This window comes from Mycteria americana, chromosome 14 (assembly GCF_035582795.1).
Source record: "Mycteria americana isolate JAX WOST 10 ecotype Jacksonville Zoo and Gardens chromosome 14, USCA_MyAme_1.0, whole genome shotgun sequence".
Taxonomy (NCBI): Eukaryota; Metazoa; Chordata; class Aves; order Ciconiiformes; family Ciconiidae; genus Mycteria; species Mycteria americana.
In genome coordinates, this window is record NC_134378.1 from 12001614 (window position 1) to 12020880 (window position 19267).

Below are 19267 nucleotides of genomic sequence, written 5' to 3' on the forward strand. Positions count from 1 at the left end.
CTGCATGTAAAAGTTACATAAAATAGTCCTACATATAATTATTTTACCCTAAATCCGCTTAGCATTAACTTTTCCTGCATTCTTTAGAGGGGTTTCTTTAAGTTCACCAACCTATAATTTGAAGAGATCCTATAAAAGGAACCATAAAACTCAGCCCATAGGAACACTAAATTCCCACTGGAAGGTTATTAACTTAGAATAAAAATGCCTTGTATGAAATGTTGACAGAGTTCCAGATATACTGTAGCTGAGAGAAACAAATCGTTCAGATGTTTAGAGACATTTTGCTTATTGCTGTATCTCAGCACTACTGTACGCAATAACTTGGTTCTAAAACTGTTGATTACTGTTCATGCTTCCTTCATCATGGGCTTTTAAAATAGTTTTATTTTTGGTAAGAGATGACTAGGTGGTTTCTCTGTAGAATGAAATCAATTATTTACAAAAGATGCAAGAAGTGGGTGGCAGCAGGAAATTTAGCATTTCTCCCTGTTGCCTCCAAAAGGTGTCTGGGCGCTGTTGTGAAATGCAGGGGTGATACCCGGATTTATTCTGTTCCAAGCTACTGACTACTGCTGCTAAGTCAAAGTTATGTTAATGGTAATGATCCTTTTGCTAAGGACAGAGCCTTGTGAGCCACAAAGCAAATATGCTAACGGACAGCTGACACTTTCCTAGAGAAGCCCGGAAAGGCAGCCTGGCCGGGGAGAGCAGGCGAGGGGCTCCATGGTCCACTGACAAAAATTTCCTTATCTTACTAGTTTCTGACTACCGGGTGAAAAGAAGCTGGTAACCTAAGTGCTTCTAGGTAATATTCTATAACTGCTGTTTTTAAGCTGAGTAAAGTAAATAGCAAGGCTTATAAATTATTGTCTTTATGGAATTGTTTCCATCTTTGTTCTTGCACGTGGCCAGAAGATTGGTAAAGGTCACAGACCCAGAAAAGGGGGCTGTGGTCAAAGCTTGAGGCCAAGAAATGGACCAGCCTCGGCTGGAGTCCAGTCTCTATTTTTCTAAAAGTGTGCAGCCCAGCGAGCAAGTCCCAAGCTGCAATATATGGGATTTGTGGAGAGGACTGGCTCAAGAGGTGTTTTAACGGGAGCATGGCAGCTGGGCAGCAGGATGGCTGCCCAGCGTGGCCAGGTCCCGTGGCACACCGTCTGCGGAGGAGCGGGGCCAGGCCTTGTAAACTAGGTAAAGCAAAACTAATCTCAGACAGGGTACCAGGAAAGCTTGGGCGAAAATAGCAAATGCAAAAACTCATGTACATAGATTTATATGCGGACACACATCAACAACTTCTTCACCTTCTGCTTAAGCTCCTTTCCGGAAACTTGTCCAAACAGTTTTCATTTTAAACTTTTGAGGCTGAGCCCACAAAGTGCTTAAGCAAGTAGCTAATGCTAAATATATAAGTAGTTCCACTTGTGCTCAGGCTTTGCCAGATTGAAGCCTTATTTCCTGAAAACAAGCTCAGCTGCAGGAGTTAGAGCTCACTGAATAGTGCTCCTATGGCTTTTCCTGCTCCTTCAAAGAAGCCTTTCTGCTTCTCAAAGCTGTTTAAACTAGCGAGTACATCTACAGCTGTGGTTTGTCCAGTGTAAATTATTTTACCTTTACCATGTCTCTAGAGAGTAGGTCAGCAGTATGCAGTGAGGGGACCCAGCTTCACACTGGTATGTTTAATGGATTTGCATTAGCGCAGCAATAAGTAGCATTTGACCAATGAATTGCTCGTGTAACACCAACATGTCATGTTCAAGACCGTTATGGTGGCAATGTTTCCTTAGGGGGAAAATAAGGCATGTAATGCTCTGTATGCGAAGTAGCATATTTCTTTTTAATAAAGATGGGAAAAATCCACTTTCTAACTTTCCTACACATCCAGAAAGCAAGGTTAAACACAAGGGCACGTGTAGTCCCCATTAGGCAATTATAAACTTCTCCCAAAAGAACTAAAGCTCTGCTCTCGAACCAGAGGGCATGGCTTTATCTGCTTTTATGAAGCTGCTTTTTTAATACTGTCAAAAATGGGTTCTTCAGTAATAAACTAAGTAAACCGAAGTGGGCAGCTGCTGTTCCCACGTGCTGCTGCCGAGCAAGGTGTATCGGGTGCTGGCTGCCGAGCAAGGTGTATCGGGTGCTGGCTGAGAGCTCCCCGAAGGCTCCTGAGTCACTCCAGCATTTCTTTTCCTTGCTGCTTGAGCTGATCCCCATTTTCTAAGAGTAAACAAATACCCTTTGATTCCACCCTAGTTATACATGTTGATAGACTTATTTGGCAAGATTATAAAGAAATACAAAGATCAGTTAAATTAACTTCTCTTGTATAATTTCATCTGAACAGTGCTGGTGATGTCAGCATTTTGTTTACATAGACTGTATTGGCTTCACGGTTAGAGATCTCTATGTGTAACGACAGATACAAAGAAAAGATACTTTTTTTTTTTTCTAATTCGCTTAAAGTGTTGGGGGTTGCCAGCCATATAGCGTTGCATCAAAATCCTGCTGTGTTTGCAGCGTATGATTTTCATATGAAGTCCAGGTGTAAAAGCAGCTTTTTTGTTAGCGCACACAGTTGGTCTAAATCCAAGATGAAACTTGGGGAGCAAGGAAAGACATGTCCTTGCCATTCAAAATAGAAAGAAAAATTCACGTGTATGGTGGAGAACTGTGAGTGCAAAGGTGTGCTGCCAGGGGACTTGGTTACAGAAGACAAGCAGACAATCAGCTCCTGTATCTTTGTATTTACTTTTTAAACACTGCAGTTGGCTTTTCTAACTTTAATGACAGGCTGATTAAAGTATTTTGTTAATCTATTTTGAGAAAGCAGCAAGTCATTTTGTGTATGATTTCAACCCTTTACAAACTCAGCTAGATTTTCCAGGAGTGTAAAAAGAAACCAGTTTCCTAATTTCCATTGAGTTGAATAACAGATGAGAATGCACTTATCGCTGAACCTGGGAATTTCTGTCTTTGAAAGCTCCCTCTGTGATAGATCTGGCTATATGCTTTTAAAAGTCCACTCCTGATTGCTCCAGTACAGCAGACAGAGTTACTCTAAGTGGGTGCAAAGTTGCAGCATTTCCTTGGATGCAGGATCCTGAAAAGTCTCCATTGAAATCTGTAACATATTCATAAATCAGCTGCCTTCCTCCTTAATGCTGAAAAAAGGGATTGACTTTTGCTGTAAAATCACTAGCTGAGGATGGGGTAGGGCAGAGCGATAAGACGACTTTATCGGTAGAAGAGTGCGAGTGTGATACTGTAGTATCCATAGTGTTTAGCGATGTTAAGCCTACTGCCAGCTATTGCTTTTCTGTGGACTCTGGGCTGGGTCTTGATGGTTTTCCTATATGTGAACCACAACTGAATGAATGTGCCATAATTGTGGACACAAATTCTGTACTTCCAAGTATTTCCTTTAGGAGGCAAACCGGAAACTAAAAACAAGGACAAGTGTTTGAAAACAGGTTAAACTTGTCTTGGCTGTTGATTTGCGTTACTGTTTTAGCTTTAAGAGTTAGGATTAACTTGTAAATCAGGTTGAATTGGAATCTTAATACAAAGATGGCAAAAGTCATCCGTCATTGGGGTGGGGACTAGTGACTTCCATGGTGGAGCTCCTGCTTTGTATCTGTGTTTGGGTTTCTGCATTCACTGATCGCTCAGAAAGGGCAGATTAAAACAAACCCTGTGCACTTCTCTGTGCGCAGGTCTCGCATGAGTAAAATCACCCTTTCACGTAAATGACTCTGTAGGTTGCCTGTTTCAGAACTGCTTTGCACAGTCTTTATGCAAAATACTACTTACTGGAAACGTTCAGAGTGTTGCACAAAAACCAATAGCAAGTGATATCATAGCTGCATATCTGGAGAATGAAAGTATGTCCTTAGATAACTACATTCAGAGTATTTATAATAGTTTTGAGCTGGGTTTTGCTTAACCTTTCCTGTGGGGCAGCCAGCAGTTTCAAATAGTTTCAAATAGAACCCCCCAGAAGATCCAGGATACTTTGGTTTCCTTGCACAAGTCTCGAAGTGAGCATCAGGAATCTTAACTTTAAGACAAAGTAGCATGACATTTTAGTTAAGACCTGGTTAGGAAAATTCCCCACCTGATTCCCCACCTTTCTGGAGACGTTTCAGAGCCAGGTCTTCGTACATATTCCCAAACCTCACGGCTTTGTACCATAAGCACGCTGCAGACCTTGAAGTCCAGACCAGGCATGACTTTACTAGTCATTTCTACTGCCACAAAGAAGATTAAAATGCTTCCTAGCTATTTTCTGAATTTGAAAGGACTTTTGTGCCAATTAACACCAGCCTTCTACATCACTCAGCTGTGTCTTTTTGCACATAGCAAAGTTTCTTCCTCTCTCCTCCACTGGATTGCACTACCTGCAAATCAGCCAGCAGCGGATACATACCTTGACAGGGATGTGTACGTAGCTAATACTGAAATGACTGCAGGCAGGTTACCAATCTGTTGGAGTGTTTGAGTACATCCTTAACCTGAAATATGTCTATGGATTATTTTTTTATTATTATTACTTGCATCTTAGGCAAATTCAGGAAAAACATGCTTAAGAAATCCTATTGAAAGGAAACAGTACTGAATGCTTAAGGCTTCCCCTGGCTGGGAATGGTATACCTGAAATGGAGAGTCACTGATTGATGTTGGTGTCTGACACTCACCATCGATGCCTTCCACGGATAGCTGCAGGCCAAGATTGTGTTGGGGATTCACCACCCAGTGATTACTGGTTGCAGTAATGTCAAACACCAGCCACCCTTCTTCTGCGGCCCAGATTGTTCGAGAGTCAAGCAGGAACAAATCTGAATCCCTGAAAAAAAGAAGCGCAATTCCCAGTTACTGAGCTTTCCACTGGAGTCTCTATAGACGTTCACATACAGGCTTTAAGCAACACACTTGGTTGGCCTTTCAGCAATAGGCAGATTATGCCAGAGCTGGGCTGGCGTGCTTTCCTGTCTAATCACCTTCAGATGAAGCGCTTTTCTTCTCTTTAAAAAAGGGAGGATGGGTTGAAGCAGAGTTGAGGTGGTTTTGGGTTACTTTGCTGTTACAGTTAACCTTAGAGCTGCTGATGCAACTTCAGAAAAAACGCTTGCCAGGCACAGATTTGCAAAATTATTGTTTGCATATGCAAACTTGGTAATTGGGCAGACAATGCTGCTCATTATTCTTTCCACACATAATTTCCTGACTTTTATGCATAATTGTAGCATTGGTGCAAGCCAGCTGGAACTCTGGTGTGCATATATTAACATATGTAATGGTTTTTTAAATTTCTTCATCTGAGGTTGCAGATTGAGGCAACAACCCTCTGCACAGTCACAGGTCTGCATTACTTTGGGTGGAAATTTTCTTTCGATTCATTGCTTGAATTTTTTAAAGGCCACAGCTGGGTTATTCTGGTTGAAGAACTAACACCAGAAAATGAGAAAGATCGGAAATAGAGACTATTTCATGCATTTGAAAAGGGTGAAATAATTCTGGATTTACAAAACATTTCCTGGCAAATTCCTCTAAAATGAAAATTTGAGAAAACACAGGTTCTGTAAAAGAAAGAATCTTCTCTTATCAGAAATTTAAAAAGAGATAAAACTGGGATGAAAAAATTGGATAGTAGTGCAGTTCCTTTATAAAAACCAACTTTACAAGAAGAACAAAGAAACACGGTGGAAGTGTCTAGACAAGTCCCATAAGAGCTGCTTTTGTACTTACAGTGCACAAACATGATAACTTGTTTAAGTGTAATTATATCCTTTTGAATGAAGAAATATCCTTGGAAAATCCTTTAATCATGTCCTCAAAGCTTAAAGAAGGCCTTGTGAATTTTGTCACTATTGATTTGTCAGTGCAAATAAATATATTTAACTTAGTTTACAGAGTGCTTCTTGTTTGCACGCAATACCAAATGATCAAAAATGAATCTGAGAAGTGCCGTCAGCATAGAAGCTTTTGTCTCATAGCTTCTAGTGATTCTTTTCCCTGTGAGATACCAAGAAATTAGAGGGGTTTGTCCCACATAGCTGACTCAAAACAGAAATGGAGTTTTATTGCGATGTTTTTACTACCTAGCTTTCCTTTCAATCTTTGTGGGCCCGGGCGTATAAGAGATGATGGCTTGCCTCCGTGAGCTAATGGATGTCACCGCCTCTGGCTCCGTGCTGGCTTACATGAAATTAAACTTCTGAAATCAGTTCCCGCAGAGCACGTGAGCACATCGCCCAGCCTGCGTAAAAGGATTCTGTCGTTTCCTCACCAACGCACGATGCTGTTAACCTTTGGATACGACCCGGCTGAATGTGCAGATACAGCCAATGCTGCTGAGGGTGCAATTAGTGCTGCATGTGGCAGCCTGAGGGAAAGCAGTGGCTTTCTGTGTCAGCTCAATTCGGAAAGAGGAGGCAAGGTCTCATGCTTGCAAGAGATGTTTTGCAGGCGTGGGATTGTAACATTTGCAATTCCTCCCTTCGCCCAGCACGTCCCTGCTATGGAGGAAGGCATGGGAGAGGGAGTTTTGCTTTCTTTTAAATGAAGTTTTGGTTTGTGGAAGAAGCCCTACATCAGAATTGAACTGGCTGCCACACTTTCTTGCTAACACATAGGGGGTCCCATGGGGGAGTATTTTGGTGATGTTTGGGCAGCCAAAGCGGGTAGCTCAGGAAGGGGCCACGGTGCAGCGATGGAGAGCCTCAACCCAGGTGTTGGGAGCTGCTCTCTGAAGCTCAGTCAGTTTTGCTGGGTGCACCCAGGACAGCTGAAGATAAACAGTACGGATAACCCCCTCCCTCCACATACGCATTAGTTACAGGAATGTAAGATGCTTGAACTCTAACTGGGGGACAAATTTCCTGGGGTTTCATCCCCACCCAGAAGCAATGGCCCTGTTCCCACTGTGCATGACGCAGCTGCATGGACACCTCCCGCCCTTCCCTGTTTACAACATGCTGAACAAAACGCATCCCAGAGGAGCTAGGGACGAGGGAGTAGTACGGATTGGCCCGTTCCAATGGCTGAGTCCAAGTTTCCAGAAGTAAAGGGTTTTTATATTCACATACTGCATCATTTAAGCATGGCCCCTGACTGGAACTCATGATTCACACAAGGTTTAGTTAATAGGAACTTGGCTTGCTTGGTTTTTCTCCCTTGTACTTTGCAGGTTGAAGATAATGGCAATAATGATAACTTTTTTTGGTTTTAGCTACTGCTCAACTGCAGTATTACTCAGAAAAACCAGCCTTTAAGCTTCCCATGCTGACATGATGCAATCAGGGTAACCAGACAACATGAGGCATCAAGTACCAGGGTGAGTCAGTCTGGGAAGTTGTATAATGCATTTGTTTTCCTGTAGTTACAGCAATGTGCAAACAATAGGCCTGGAGGGGAGGCCTGAAGCGAGAGAGATGAAAGGGACCCACCGAAGGGAAACGTCCTTCCCACACACACTTGGAACGTTTGGACCCAAAAAGGCCCTGTGTCAGATGCTCTCTGGAGAAGTTCACGCACTCCTGGATTAGCACTTTCCGCTCTGGCCCACCAGCAGCGGCCAGGGATGGGATGCAAAACCTGACTGGTGTTGCAAGCAGAGGCTCCTGAGATTGTGGCGCCTGTTCCGACGAAAATAAACCTCATGTTCTTTTAAAAAGAACAGCCTCCCTTCAAGTGAAATGTCCTGCTTTCCAAAGACTTATGGCAGACAGTGTTAAATCACTAGCTAATAGACAGCAAGCCCTTTAGACATCGTTGTTGGACAAGATGTAATAAACATGGCAAAGAAATGTTATTCTGCTTACACTTAAACAAAATTTGCTCTGAGGGCTCCCGTCTAATGAGTTGTCATATGAGACAGTGCTAGTTAAGTCCAACTAATGTGGCTGGTTTGGGTTTTAGGTTTGAGATAAAGATCTAAGCACAAAGGGAAAAGGTTTCCAGTGCACATCTCACCCTCTGGTACCTTACCTACCAACTGTACGCATATTTAGAGCATTCTTGGAGCAATGTGAATAATGGCTCTGCAACCAGGAGGCAGAAAAGCACTTCCGTTCCTTGGCCCTGCAGTCAATCCCTTCATCTGAGAACTTCAGAGCATGTGAGAAACTGTACTGAACCTTCTACCAGACCAAGAGATAGGAAGAGGTACGTGATCCTCATTTTACAGAAAATTGAGCTGGGACATGGAAATGTTAATGTCTAGATTAGAGTTACATAAATGATGAAGAGTTACATGAATGGTCCAGACCACAAGTATGTTTTGTTGAGACCACATCAAAATGGCTCAGCGTTCAAAGTACTTACATCAGCGGGAGTGTCAAAGCTTTTAGCAATGATAAAACTCAGGACTTTCAGCTCAATTTTCTCAAGCATCGGGCTGTCAGTGGAGCCTAAGATGAGGACAGGAGGTTGGCACTTGTCTACTGATCACTTTGGTAGTGTCTGGTGCTGGATGCCAGAAAGGAGAGGCACCTCCCGTTAGCGCTCCCAAAAATTTGTCTACAGGTCATATAACTGCTGTGAGGTCTATGAAGTTTCCTTAGTGAACCTGATGTTTTCTGGACTCAAGGGTGAATAACAAGTATTGCAAAGTGAGGGTGGCTGAGGATGCCTGTGAGATCGTGTCTGGAAGGCAGCTGGCGTTATGGAGCTGGAAGAGCTGAAGCTGCCAAAGGGCTGTGCGTGACCAGGGATGTGGAGGGCGGGTGGCATGAGTGGGGTAAGAAAGGAAATCACAGGGGATTAGTGGAAGAGAAAAGGACTGGAAGAAGTGAGGTTTGTGGGGGTGAGTGGAGAAATAAGGGGAGGCAAAATACAGAAAAGGCAAGTAAGAGTATCCTGAAAGGAAACAGTGAGGAAGAGAATTGCCAGTTTGCAACGCAGTAATTCTAAGATAAGAAAAAGTATTAACAACCAAGAAGCTTCATGAAAATAGTATGCATGGGCTCTTTGCCTTTTGCTCGGATATTTTTTCAGCCTCTAGGAGGCACTTTGGTTTGTAGGCATAGACACTAGAAACTTATCTAAAAATCAGAAGTGCAGCATCTCTCCTAATCACTTGCCTCGATGAGTTGGGGCATGAGAAAGAACATGGACTAACAAGAGAGACTCAGTGAAAATATGAGAGTTGGCAATTCTGCAGTAGCAAGGGAGAACAGGAGATGAAACTCTGCATCTATAAGCTATAATGCTATAAGGTCTATCCTGCTCTAGGGTAGTCCTCTTACCTAACAGCACCTGCTTTTGCGTCTGTTTTCTTCACTCACTTTCCCCATCCGCCTCGTCAGCTCTGTTCTTTCAAGCTGCTGGTTGACGAGTGGTAGTAAAGACTAATGAGCACTTCCAAATGGGGTAACGATAAATGGGAAGAAGGACAGGCAGTAGAAGAGAAGGTGACTCTCTGCAACTTCCCGCACGTTGCAAGCCAAGCTGATTTCTGTGACGTGCGGGCACCCTGGGTCGTGGGCAGCCCCGGAGCCCTGGCTCACCTGGCCGTGTGCTGGCAGCAGCCAGCCCGGGGCCGCTGCCGGTAGGTCCCGCAGTCCCTGCCTGCGTTCAGGTAGTCGGCCTGCCCAAAGAGCACACCGAGGCTGCCCGGCAGCTGCGCCACTCTAATCCCTACCCGCTAGTTTGAGGAATTACAGGTCTAGCAGTGTTTTAAACAATAACCATACTGTGACACCTTGCAACAGACTTTGAGTTGCTTTAGAAATATGGGTCAACCCTCCCGCTTCCGTTTTAAAATGGGAAACACTTGACGCACAGATATGTTAAATTGACTCGGCATGTAAACCGTAGCCACTAAGCCAGGAGCATAATCCTCTCCTCTTGACTGGTATTCTAACCCTGGAGGGGCTGTTTGGGTCACAGGCATGGTGCAAGACAGCAAGTTTACTAACAGGCAGCCCAAGGAGAGAGCTGGCATGGGGGGATAGGGGCAATTCACGTCCAGGTTTGAGCAGGTGGAGGGAGGAGAAGGCAGAAGGGGCATCCTGGGAGGGTGAGAGGAGATCTGGGGTTAGAAGACATCTGTTTGGATTAAAAAACGGCAGTATCCAGATTCCAGTTTGCTTGGTGTCATTGCTTAAAGTCGGCTGCAGCTGTCCAAAGACAAGCTTAGGAAAATATTTTTCAGACTTTCCTACTTCGAGAGGGCCCCAGGATCTCCCTGGGCCTCTCCCTGGCATGTTTGCAACACCCTCTGTACACAGACCTGATGCAGCCCTCCTCCCACACCTTCCCTTCCCCGCGCGCCTGGGATCCCCTGCTTATCCTTCCCTCTCCCTCCCCGTGCCCCGGGGAAGAGCCGCCGGCCAAACGCAGCCTGGGGTCTCCTCCAGGTGAGGGCATGGCCACGGCAGAGACACCGTTTGCTGGAGGTGGTTTCCAAGGACTGTTCTGAAAACTGGCTGTACTGGTAGTGAAACAGATCTGTGTAAATTTTGTTGAATCTTGGGAGAAATTAAATTAACTTTAGAATTTCAGCAGATTCTTAATTCTGTTTTGTGTTTCTAGTAGTCGTGTTCCCTTTCCTACATAGTGTTTGAGAAGGGTAAGATCAAGGTTTCAAAGACTGATTAAAAGTGGCAATGGGAGTTTGTTAGAGAGAGATGCAACATGTTTCCTAAATATGAAGCCTCTTGTAAAAGCAGTGCTGAGAGAAATGAGGTTATATACATATCTCTGACACTTTATATACAGCTGTTTCTATTCAGCATTGAATCGCTGTTCATTAGTGCATCACTTAGCTGAGCAAGAGCCCACTGGGGTATGCAAAATGCCTCCTGCAGCTACTCAAGTGCCTGTGAAGAGTTGTGCCTTGCTAAGTGAGTTCAAGATCTGTCAGAGGTTTTGCAGGCTGCAGTGGCTTTTAGGAATGGTCGGAAAGAGATAACTAGATGCAGCTCTGTTCTTGGAGAGCTACAGGGTTTCCGTGCTAAAGTTCCCTTGCTACTTGGTAAGAGATGAGTACAGTTATCAACTGACTTGCAGATAAGTCACAAAAAAAAAATCAAAGCTATTGTCAGTACCTTTCTAGATGCTGTTAGTACTTGCAGATACCATCATGGTGCTGGGGCACAATGTTAAAACAAACGATACCCTTCTTTGCTGCACCATCCCTAGACCGATCACGCTGGTACTTAAAAAAGCTCTAAAAAGAAGGCACATCTGCTTCGCGGGTTGGGTGGGCCTAAGCCTTCCTTAGTTACTAGAATTACATGTTTCAACCCACAACATGGAAACAGACTCCGATGAGCGGGAGAAAGGGGTCTGGAGAGGGGCTCAGGTTTGATCTGGGTGCAGAAGTGGTGTAGTTTGAAGCACAAACTAAAGCGTTCCAGCTGCAAGTCAAACCCAGGAATGCATCGTGCAAGATCTTATTTTTCTGTAGGGCTGGTAACATGAGCATTCAAATCATTCACTGCCTTTGAAGCCTGTGAAATCCATAATGGCCACAAAGTGAACATGTAGCAACTGCATTTCAATTACCAAAGGCTGGTCAAGTACCTGGCTTTATTCTCTCCAGTAACAAAACTCCCATCGACTTCAAAGGGGTTGGGATTTACTCCACAGTGCAAGTGCTGGGTCCAATGAAATCGGAGATGTAACTCTGGGATGAGGTATTTTAGCTTCTGAAGGTGCAGACAGATGGGCAGGATCGAGCTCTGATGTTGAGGGGAGCTATACAGGCTGCATTTTTTCTGCAGCTTCAGGTTAAAAAATTGAAGATGATGCCACAACTGATAATCTGCCCCAGAACTGCATGGGTACTTCTTGAAAATACACAAGTTCCTATCAATTGCAATAGGAGTTAGGTATCCATCCTGCTTAGCTGCTGTTAGAAATCCCACTACATACCTGCGTCTCTCTTCAGCACTTAAGTCCCTTTGAAATCCTTGCTTTGGCCGTTGCTTACAACAACAGTGGAGAGACTGAGGGTAATGGATGTTTCTTTTGCAAAGGAGTTCACAAACTATTTCATGATTCCACTGTAAAAGTATCAAAGTTCATTTTTCTTAGGCTCATATCTGTAAGCTTTATTTTGACACGTTCCCTGCACAGGTGCCCGAGATCAGTGATCTTCAACACCCTGTAGCAAGCCTTGTGCCCTGTGGTGTGCGCTCCCTAGCACTCGAATTTGCTTTGCTTCCCCGCAGCACCCAGGAGGGAGGAGACGGAGGCCTGAGCAGCACCCAGCTCCCTGATGGCAACCTTTAGTTCCCACTAGCAGGGTTTGTGACCACAAACAGGGACTTGATGTCCTGCTGCTCAGCACCCTTCTCGAGCCAGTCACTGGCTTTATAAAACTCTTTCCCAGGCTTTTGGGTGAGTGAACCATGAAGACCAAACAGCAGTTGGGACATGAGTCACTGGACTTTAAGTTATGCACACGAAAGCTTTGAGACATGTTATATTAGTCAAAACATCAACTGTTTTCACAGTGTTTATGATATTAGGAACATTTTTGTTCGTGAATGTACTTGTTTGCTTAAAGTGAATAACTGATGCTTTGTGCCTAAAGAATGCTGCACATGCCTGTTTATAAAGGACATGTTGCCAGTTTGAAAAGCTTGCCTTGCAATGAATTCATAGATTCGAAAAGGCCAGAAAGAATATTTGATCATTTATTCTGGTTTCCTATAAACACCTGTAATAATATCTTCAGTTTGACAGAGATATATTTGCTATTAGTCAAAGTCCAGAGTGGCATCCCGTCTGCTACAAAGGACGGGGCTGGGCTCTCATTTGTACTGCCAGGGTTGTTAGGCGTCTGTCTGCCCGTGACTGGGCAGGCGGATGGAGGAGAGCTTCCCCCCTCTGTTCCAATGTCGGTACTATTGAGGGGCAGGATTTCAGAAATAGTCTGCTGTGGGTGCAGCTGTTTGTCTGGAAAGACCTATGCCTGTATTTTTTACCGACAATAAATTGCAGACAAGAGATGTTGCTGGTTAGATACCTGCCAGCCTGTCTGAACTCGTAAAGCAAGTCATTAATTGTTGAACTGCTCATACTTATGGTTTATTTGAACCGAGGGCACAACATCACACCCTCCAAACTGGAGGCTCATCTGAGGCATAACTGAAAATCAAGCCTTCAGCATATACAATGGGTCTCTTCACCCTCAAAGGAAAAAAATCTCCAGTCAGCCTCAGCTCGGGCCTTTCAGCTGTACCCCGTGCTGGTTTTGTGGCCCTGGAAGCTGTCCCTTTCCCTGCCGTGTGTTGCTGTGTTACAAAGGAGAGGCGATGCTGCGGCTGCCTCTGGGGAGCCTGGCACTGAGCTTCTGTGCCTTGGTGCACTTGCACAGGAGGTGCAGGTTGCAGGGGGCGCAGGCCAGGACAATACCTGGTGTTTCAGGTCCCGAAAGGCAATTCCAGCAATCTCCTGGGAGATCCCACCGCTCTCGTATCATCGTAAGAGCCCAGGGAGGGGGAAAACCATTTGGTTTCTTGTTGGCCATTGTACCTGCCGTGCTCTGGGGAGAGGAATCTACAAAGCCAAACGCGAGCAAAGGTTTTCTTGCCTGCGTGGGGGGGAGGGTTTGGCTTTGTTTTGCTCTTGTTGCTAACAACGTCAGATGGGTCTGACTTTCCAGCCTGCTCAGGATGAGACAAACAGCCAAGGAAGCATCAAAGTGAATGGGTGTTTTTTGATCAACATTGGAGGGAGTTTGTTTTCTTTCTCTACTTGCCCAATGACACACTGACTTGGATGACTGGTCTGTGACAGAACCGGTTGGAAAATGTCAGTGGAAAAATGCAGAAAAAGAGCAAATATTTTTACAAATGTTAGGGACAATATTTTTACCTTTGGTCAATCCAAACCAACAGGAATATTTTTTCAGGACAAACTGTTCAAAACTCACCATTGCCTGTGCCAAAATGTATGCAAAGGGTGAATATGCATGAACACTCATTAAAAAAAGTGTTCCTGTGGTGAATGTGACGCAGTAAAATTGCATCTAATCTTGTAGCTGGAAGATCTGTATAATTAGCAAGATTCCTCACCTCTTCCAGCCAGTGGTTCATGTATATGCCTGCCCTTTGCATACATTTTTTCCTTTAGGACTAAGAATTTGTGAAGGAGACAGCGTGCAGAAACACTTTATGCTCCAAGCAGTTGTATACCCATAAGTATCCCCAGCGGGTACCTTGCAGCCCTCTCTAAACATAGTTTTAACAAACCTGTGGATGCATCATCTTAAAATTAATGTAATAAATGTCATCCTAACTCTGTCAGTAAGTTTCCTAGTGGGCACCTACCTTGCTAATCAGGATCTGAAGGAGAACTTCCCTGGCTTCTGATGAGGAAGGACATTTACTCCAAGAACAGGTTTCTGGCAATTCCCTAATGCCCTGGCACGCTGGCGAGGCCCTCTGCATCTGCCAACACACGTCTTGTTTCTGCTCTTCCCAAGAGTGAAAAGTCATCCCTGCAGGCTTCTACCTATATAACCTACTCAAGAAATACAGCAAAGGGAGGCTTCTGTCTCTTGAAGGGCCTAAGATGGAATGAACTTAAACGCTTGTAGTAAGCAGGACATCCAACAGGTCCTATGCACATTTGTGGCTTGTTGCCTTCTCCTTTAAGAAAGGCTGGTTAAAATGTGTCGTTTGAATTATCTTTGTTTGATAAAAATAGATTAATATTAGCATAGTCCCAAAACTCTGCAAATAATTGTCATTAGAAATGCCAAGAGAACCACGAGTTTTGACCCATAACATTGGAATTTCAGATGTGGAAGAAAACACACCCATATTTAAATACTTTTACCATATAGTAAAGCTGGTAGAAATTCTCACCATTTAAAAAAGTTGATAAGGTTTCCTGTCATATTTTAATGGATAAAAAAATGCAAACCATTTTTTTCTGCATTTTTATTAGCTCTTATAAAAATATAGAGCCCTCTTTTAAAATCCCTAGTGTTTCTCTTTTCATGAACCTAAATTAGGGCTGTAGTATTATTACCCCATATTTAGTAGTCCTAGAGAATAACTTCTGACTAGCATGTGACTGTAAATACTTTTCATGTAAATAAATGCAATCTCACTTTTGGTAGGATTTGTATGTAGAAGAAATATGTGCAAATGAAACTAAGTGCCTTTGATAAATGGTTTGGGATTGCTGATTAATTGGAACTAAAAACAGATGAGAAAATTGAACATATGTTCTTATTCAAGTTCCCTGGAGGATTTGTCAGGGAGCTTGGCATACATTAATAATTGCTTGGAATGGATTTAATAGCTCATCTTGTAGTTTTGCACACACAAAACAATCAGTCAATATAAAAAGCATGGTGTCATCTGTCTTTGTTAATTAGGGATCTCAAATGCCTTCAGTAATAAAGGCTAGTAATTAAGCTTCAATTAGAAAGGAAGCATTCGGATGTGGATTTGCCACCTCAGGATCCATAAGCGGCAGGAGGAAGAGGGTAGGTCTTCCAGAAATCTTGAAACACTCGACGTTTATGATCTTTTCCTGCTCTAGCAGGCAGCCAGGCTTGTTTGCTCCTCAGCTACCGGCTGCTCCCAGGGACAAGGGCGACAGCGCTGGGGATGCTCCCTGGGGCGCGCGGAGGCTCGCAGGGCACCTTCTCCCCGTGCCCTCGGTGGCTGCCCAGACGCGGCAGCTACGTGCCCACGGCATTAGCATTGACTGAGCTTTCGCTGTACAACCCTCATGCCTAAGCCCAGCTCTTCAGACACGTTTGATGGCACCAGTATTTCTAAAAATATTGGACATAACTTTTTGAAGGAACATACCGTGCTTGCGCTTTCATCGGGATTTGCCTGTGGGTAACTCACCTTCCCGGGTGTTCCTGGAGTACCTGGTAGACGCTAATCTGGAACGTTTCATTATCGAAGCGTTCGCGGATGTAATCCTTATATATCCTGAACTCGGCAGCCGTCACCGCTTCCCCCTCTGGGATTCTGGAGAGATCAAACCTGAACTCTCGGTAGTGGCAGCGCTGATGGTGAAACTCTCTGTCATGCTCCACTGAAACAGAAAAACAGCCCATTAGCCACCTGCTTTGTTCCCTTTCCCCTTGCCATCAAACAAGCTTGCGAGTTGCCACAACAGAAAAGGGCAAGAATATCTGATTGCAGCATCTCATGCTGTTGTTCGGTTCATTAAAGCGCGTAGGAAATACATGACTCTATCTGGGCTATTATAAGCATATATGTGTTTATCAGACTCTCTTTGAAACAGTTTTACAGCTGGCTGGTACAAGGTGTGGGTGACCGTTGTGTTTTAATGATTTTTGGCAGCTTCGTGCTTGACAAGTGACTCTGGACATTTGCCACCGATAACGACCAAGCTGCTGTGGGAAGGAGCTGAAAGAAACAGATGGGGCTTTTCAGGAGTGCCGGTTCTTGGCCTGACTCTGCTTCTGAAAATTACACATGCGTACCCGCACACATATATACACAAATTCCACTCCTTGAGGCTTTTCATGCCAGTGACCCACATTCAGTGCCAGCTGAATTCATCACAAACTCACAGCCCTGCTCCGAAGGGTCAAAGCTTTCATTTTAAAGCACATGTAGTGATCAGGGCTGTGAAGCAAATGTTCAAAATGAGGACCTTCTTCCAACTCCCAGCCCTGACGGTGAAATAACAAGAAGTGCCGGAGTCCTCCCAAGACAGTGTTAGGACGGTGCGTTGTCCCACCGAGCGACAGGTCTGCCTGTCTTCTGACGGACAGCTGATGGTCTCGTGTAAAACTGCTTGTGGATATTGAAGCTGAGGGTCCGTGATGTGAGGAAAGATTTTGAGACTGTCCTCCAGCAAGGGGGAGGAGAGGTGTCGGAGCCCAATTCCAGCACATGAGGTGAAGCACCCTTCTTAGAACAAATTCCAAATTAAATAGACAAGTTGGACAAAGGAAAATGAGGAAACAGAGGTATAAGGGATGAACTGACTCGCCAGAGGTCACACCGCACAACATTTTAAGAGCTGAGGTTTGAACCAGGGACTTCCCGTATGTCCCAGTCCCGTCGTCTGTCCACTTGACCTCCCTGCAGCTCGACTGCACAATTCAAGTAGTTAGCTCTGAGATTTTCTTGGCAAAGAATGTGTGTCTTTCTACAGGCCTGATTCTCTTCTGGCAGCAGTAAATCCATTGTGTAAATCTATTGACTTAAATGGAATTACTCCTGAAAAAGAGGAGTTTTAAGCCCGAGTCTGGAAAGCGCTATTTAAATTTACAGCATTGCGCGGTACAAACGTATATCAGCGCTCGCGAGGGCCTCCCCTGTGGCAGGGACGGAGCGTGGGGAGCCTGCGGGAACCGGGCTGTGTCCAAGCGCTTCCACGGAGCAGGTTCAGCGCTGCTTTGCTGGCCGAGACTCAGCAGCTGGCCACGGGCTCTTCCTCCTCTCGCACATTACTTCTGCAAGGAGTCCAGGGCTCACAGTTTGCCACTGTATGATTGCTGTTCAGGGAAATACTTCAGAGCAATACTTCAGAGCTCTTCCTAATAGCTGGGATTCATCTTAGAGGATTTTTTTAGGTATGAAACCCCTAAACTTTCCAAGACAAAGGCAATTAAGTTCAGCAAATGGTTTTACAGGTTGAGCAGTCTTAGCGTGCACTGAATGAACAAAGTTATAGTTGCACCTCTAGCTATAACATCTCGTACAGCCTCAGGAAGATCACTCGGTCTCTCATACCCTGAAGTGGGAGAATATTGTGAATATTGACAGTGTTTGTAAAACACTTGGCAGGCTAAAACTGCCCTATGAGTGCTAACGCCACTATTAAATGTGCCTCAATCCCTTTCCTCCAAAGTATTCTCAGCAGAAGAAGATATAAAGAGTATGATTTCAGTCTCAAAGGAATTCGTCTGTGCCTAAATTATAGAGGGGAGGAAAAAATATTTTAATATGGAATAGCTCCTTTAACCACAACTATAGAAGAATGAATATAATGTTGTGTGGTTTTAGTTATATTACGGATCACATCACCAGCAGGGTGTATTATAGAGAGGTCTAGCAGTAGGATGTACCAATATGATTTGCTTCCAAAGACATGGGAAAGCTGAATTTTCAAAGGAAGGTGGATGCACCTTTTCAGTATACATATGTGGTGACAACTACATCAGCCAACACTGGTCTTTAGCTGCACTTCATACACAAAGTCTGACAACAAACACACGAGGATGAAACCTTTTTGGGTGCTGCTAGAGTTCACAGTGATTCCCACTGCAGAGCCCTAGAAAAAATGTGTCATATTAGTATGAAAAATTAACAGCCAGGGTCATAAAATAAAGAGCCCCAAAGTTTGAACTTTCCCATGCTTTGCAGATGTTTGGATATAGGGTTTTGGACTGAGCCATCTTTAGTGTTAAAGCAAACATTCCTGTGGCTATAGTCATTAAGATCATGAAAATATGTGGATATGTAACTGAAGAAAGAATCCCAAGAAACCCTTCAACTCAGTGTTTATTGTTTTTCCCCTTTTTCTTTGCACTCTGGACCTATCTGCTGACCCAGAAGTAACAAATCCTTTCAGAACTAATTTATGAGAAACACTGACCCTGAATCAACATCTGTTAGATGACTGCAGTAAATCTTATTACATAATTAAACACCAAAATCTATGTTAAAATAATGTTAAGGGTCTGACTTGAACTCATAAAAGCAAGACTCTTCATTATGAAGGCTGAAATCCTATCCTTAATTCATGCTGCTGTGCGTTGGTATTTGTGAACATATGGTACAGTATATATGATCGTGCACTTTTTGTAGACCCCAGTAATACCTTAAGCACAACAGCATGAGGTAAGCAGGGGAGTGCTCAAGAAGTCTGAGTTTCCTGGGTTTGATGGGTGTTAGTCAGACCTTTGACAATACTGCAACTGGGTCGTTTCCAATTAATTACCTGAGGAGTTTGAACGGGGGGGGGGGGGGGGGGGGGGGGGGGGGATGGTGGTGTGTGTATGTGTGTGTTAAAAAAAAGGGGGGGAGAGTGAATTGCTACAGCTCTTTGAATACAACTGTAGTTTTTCCATTAGATCTATAAAATCCATGATCCCTATTGACACAACATACCATAATGAGAACCTTTTGGTCATTCTTGAACGACTTAATGTCAGCTGTTTGTCAGCCGTTATGTGTTAAAAGCTCCCTTAAAACTCATCAAAGCAATATGAATATTTGCTGGGTATACTTAATAGCCCTCCTGCCCAAAGGACCTGAACACACGTTTGCCCCAGGTTCATAGTTCTTGCAAATCACTGCTA

General features: G+C 44.1%; 1 protein-coding gene across 1 annotated transcript in view; it reads right to left on the minus strand.

Annotated features, from left to right (window-relative positions):
• BMP7 (bone morphogenetic protein 7) overlaps positions 1-19267 on the minus strand; it is a 48088-nt gene that overhangs the window by 7248 nt on the left and 21573 nt on the right. Inside the window, exons 2-3 of the mRNA XM_075517379.1 lie at positions 15828-16020; positions 4698-4846 (exon numbers count right to left, since the gene is read on the minus strand). Coding sequence (XP_075373494.1) covers positions 4698-4846; positions 15828-16020 — 342 coding nt within the window. The remainder of the gene's footprint in view (positions 1-4697; positions 4847-15827; positions 16021-19267) is intronic.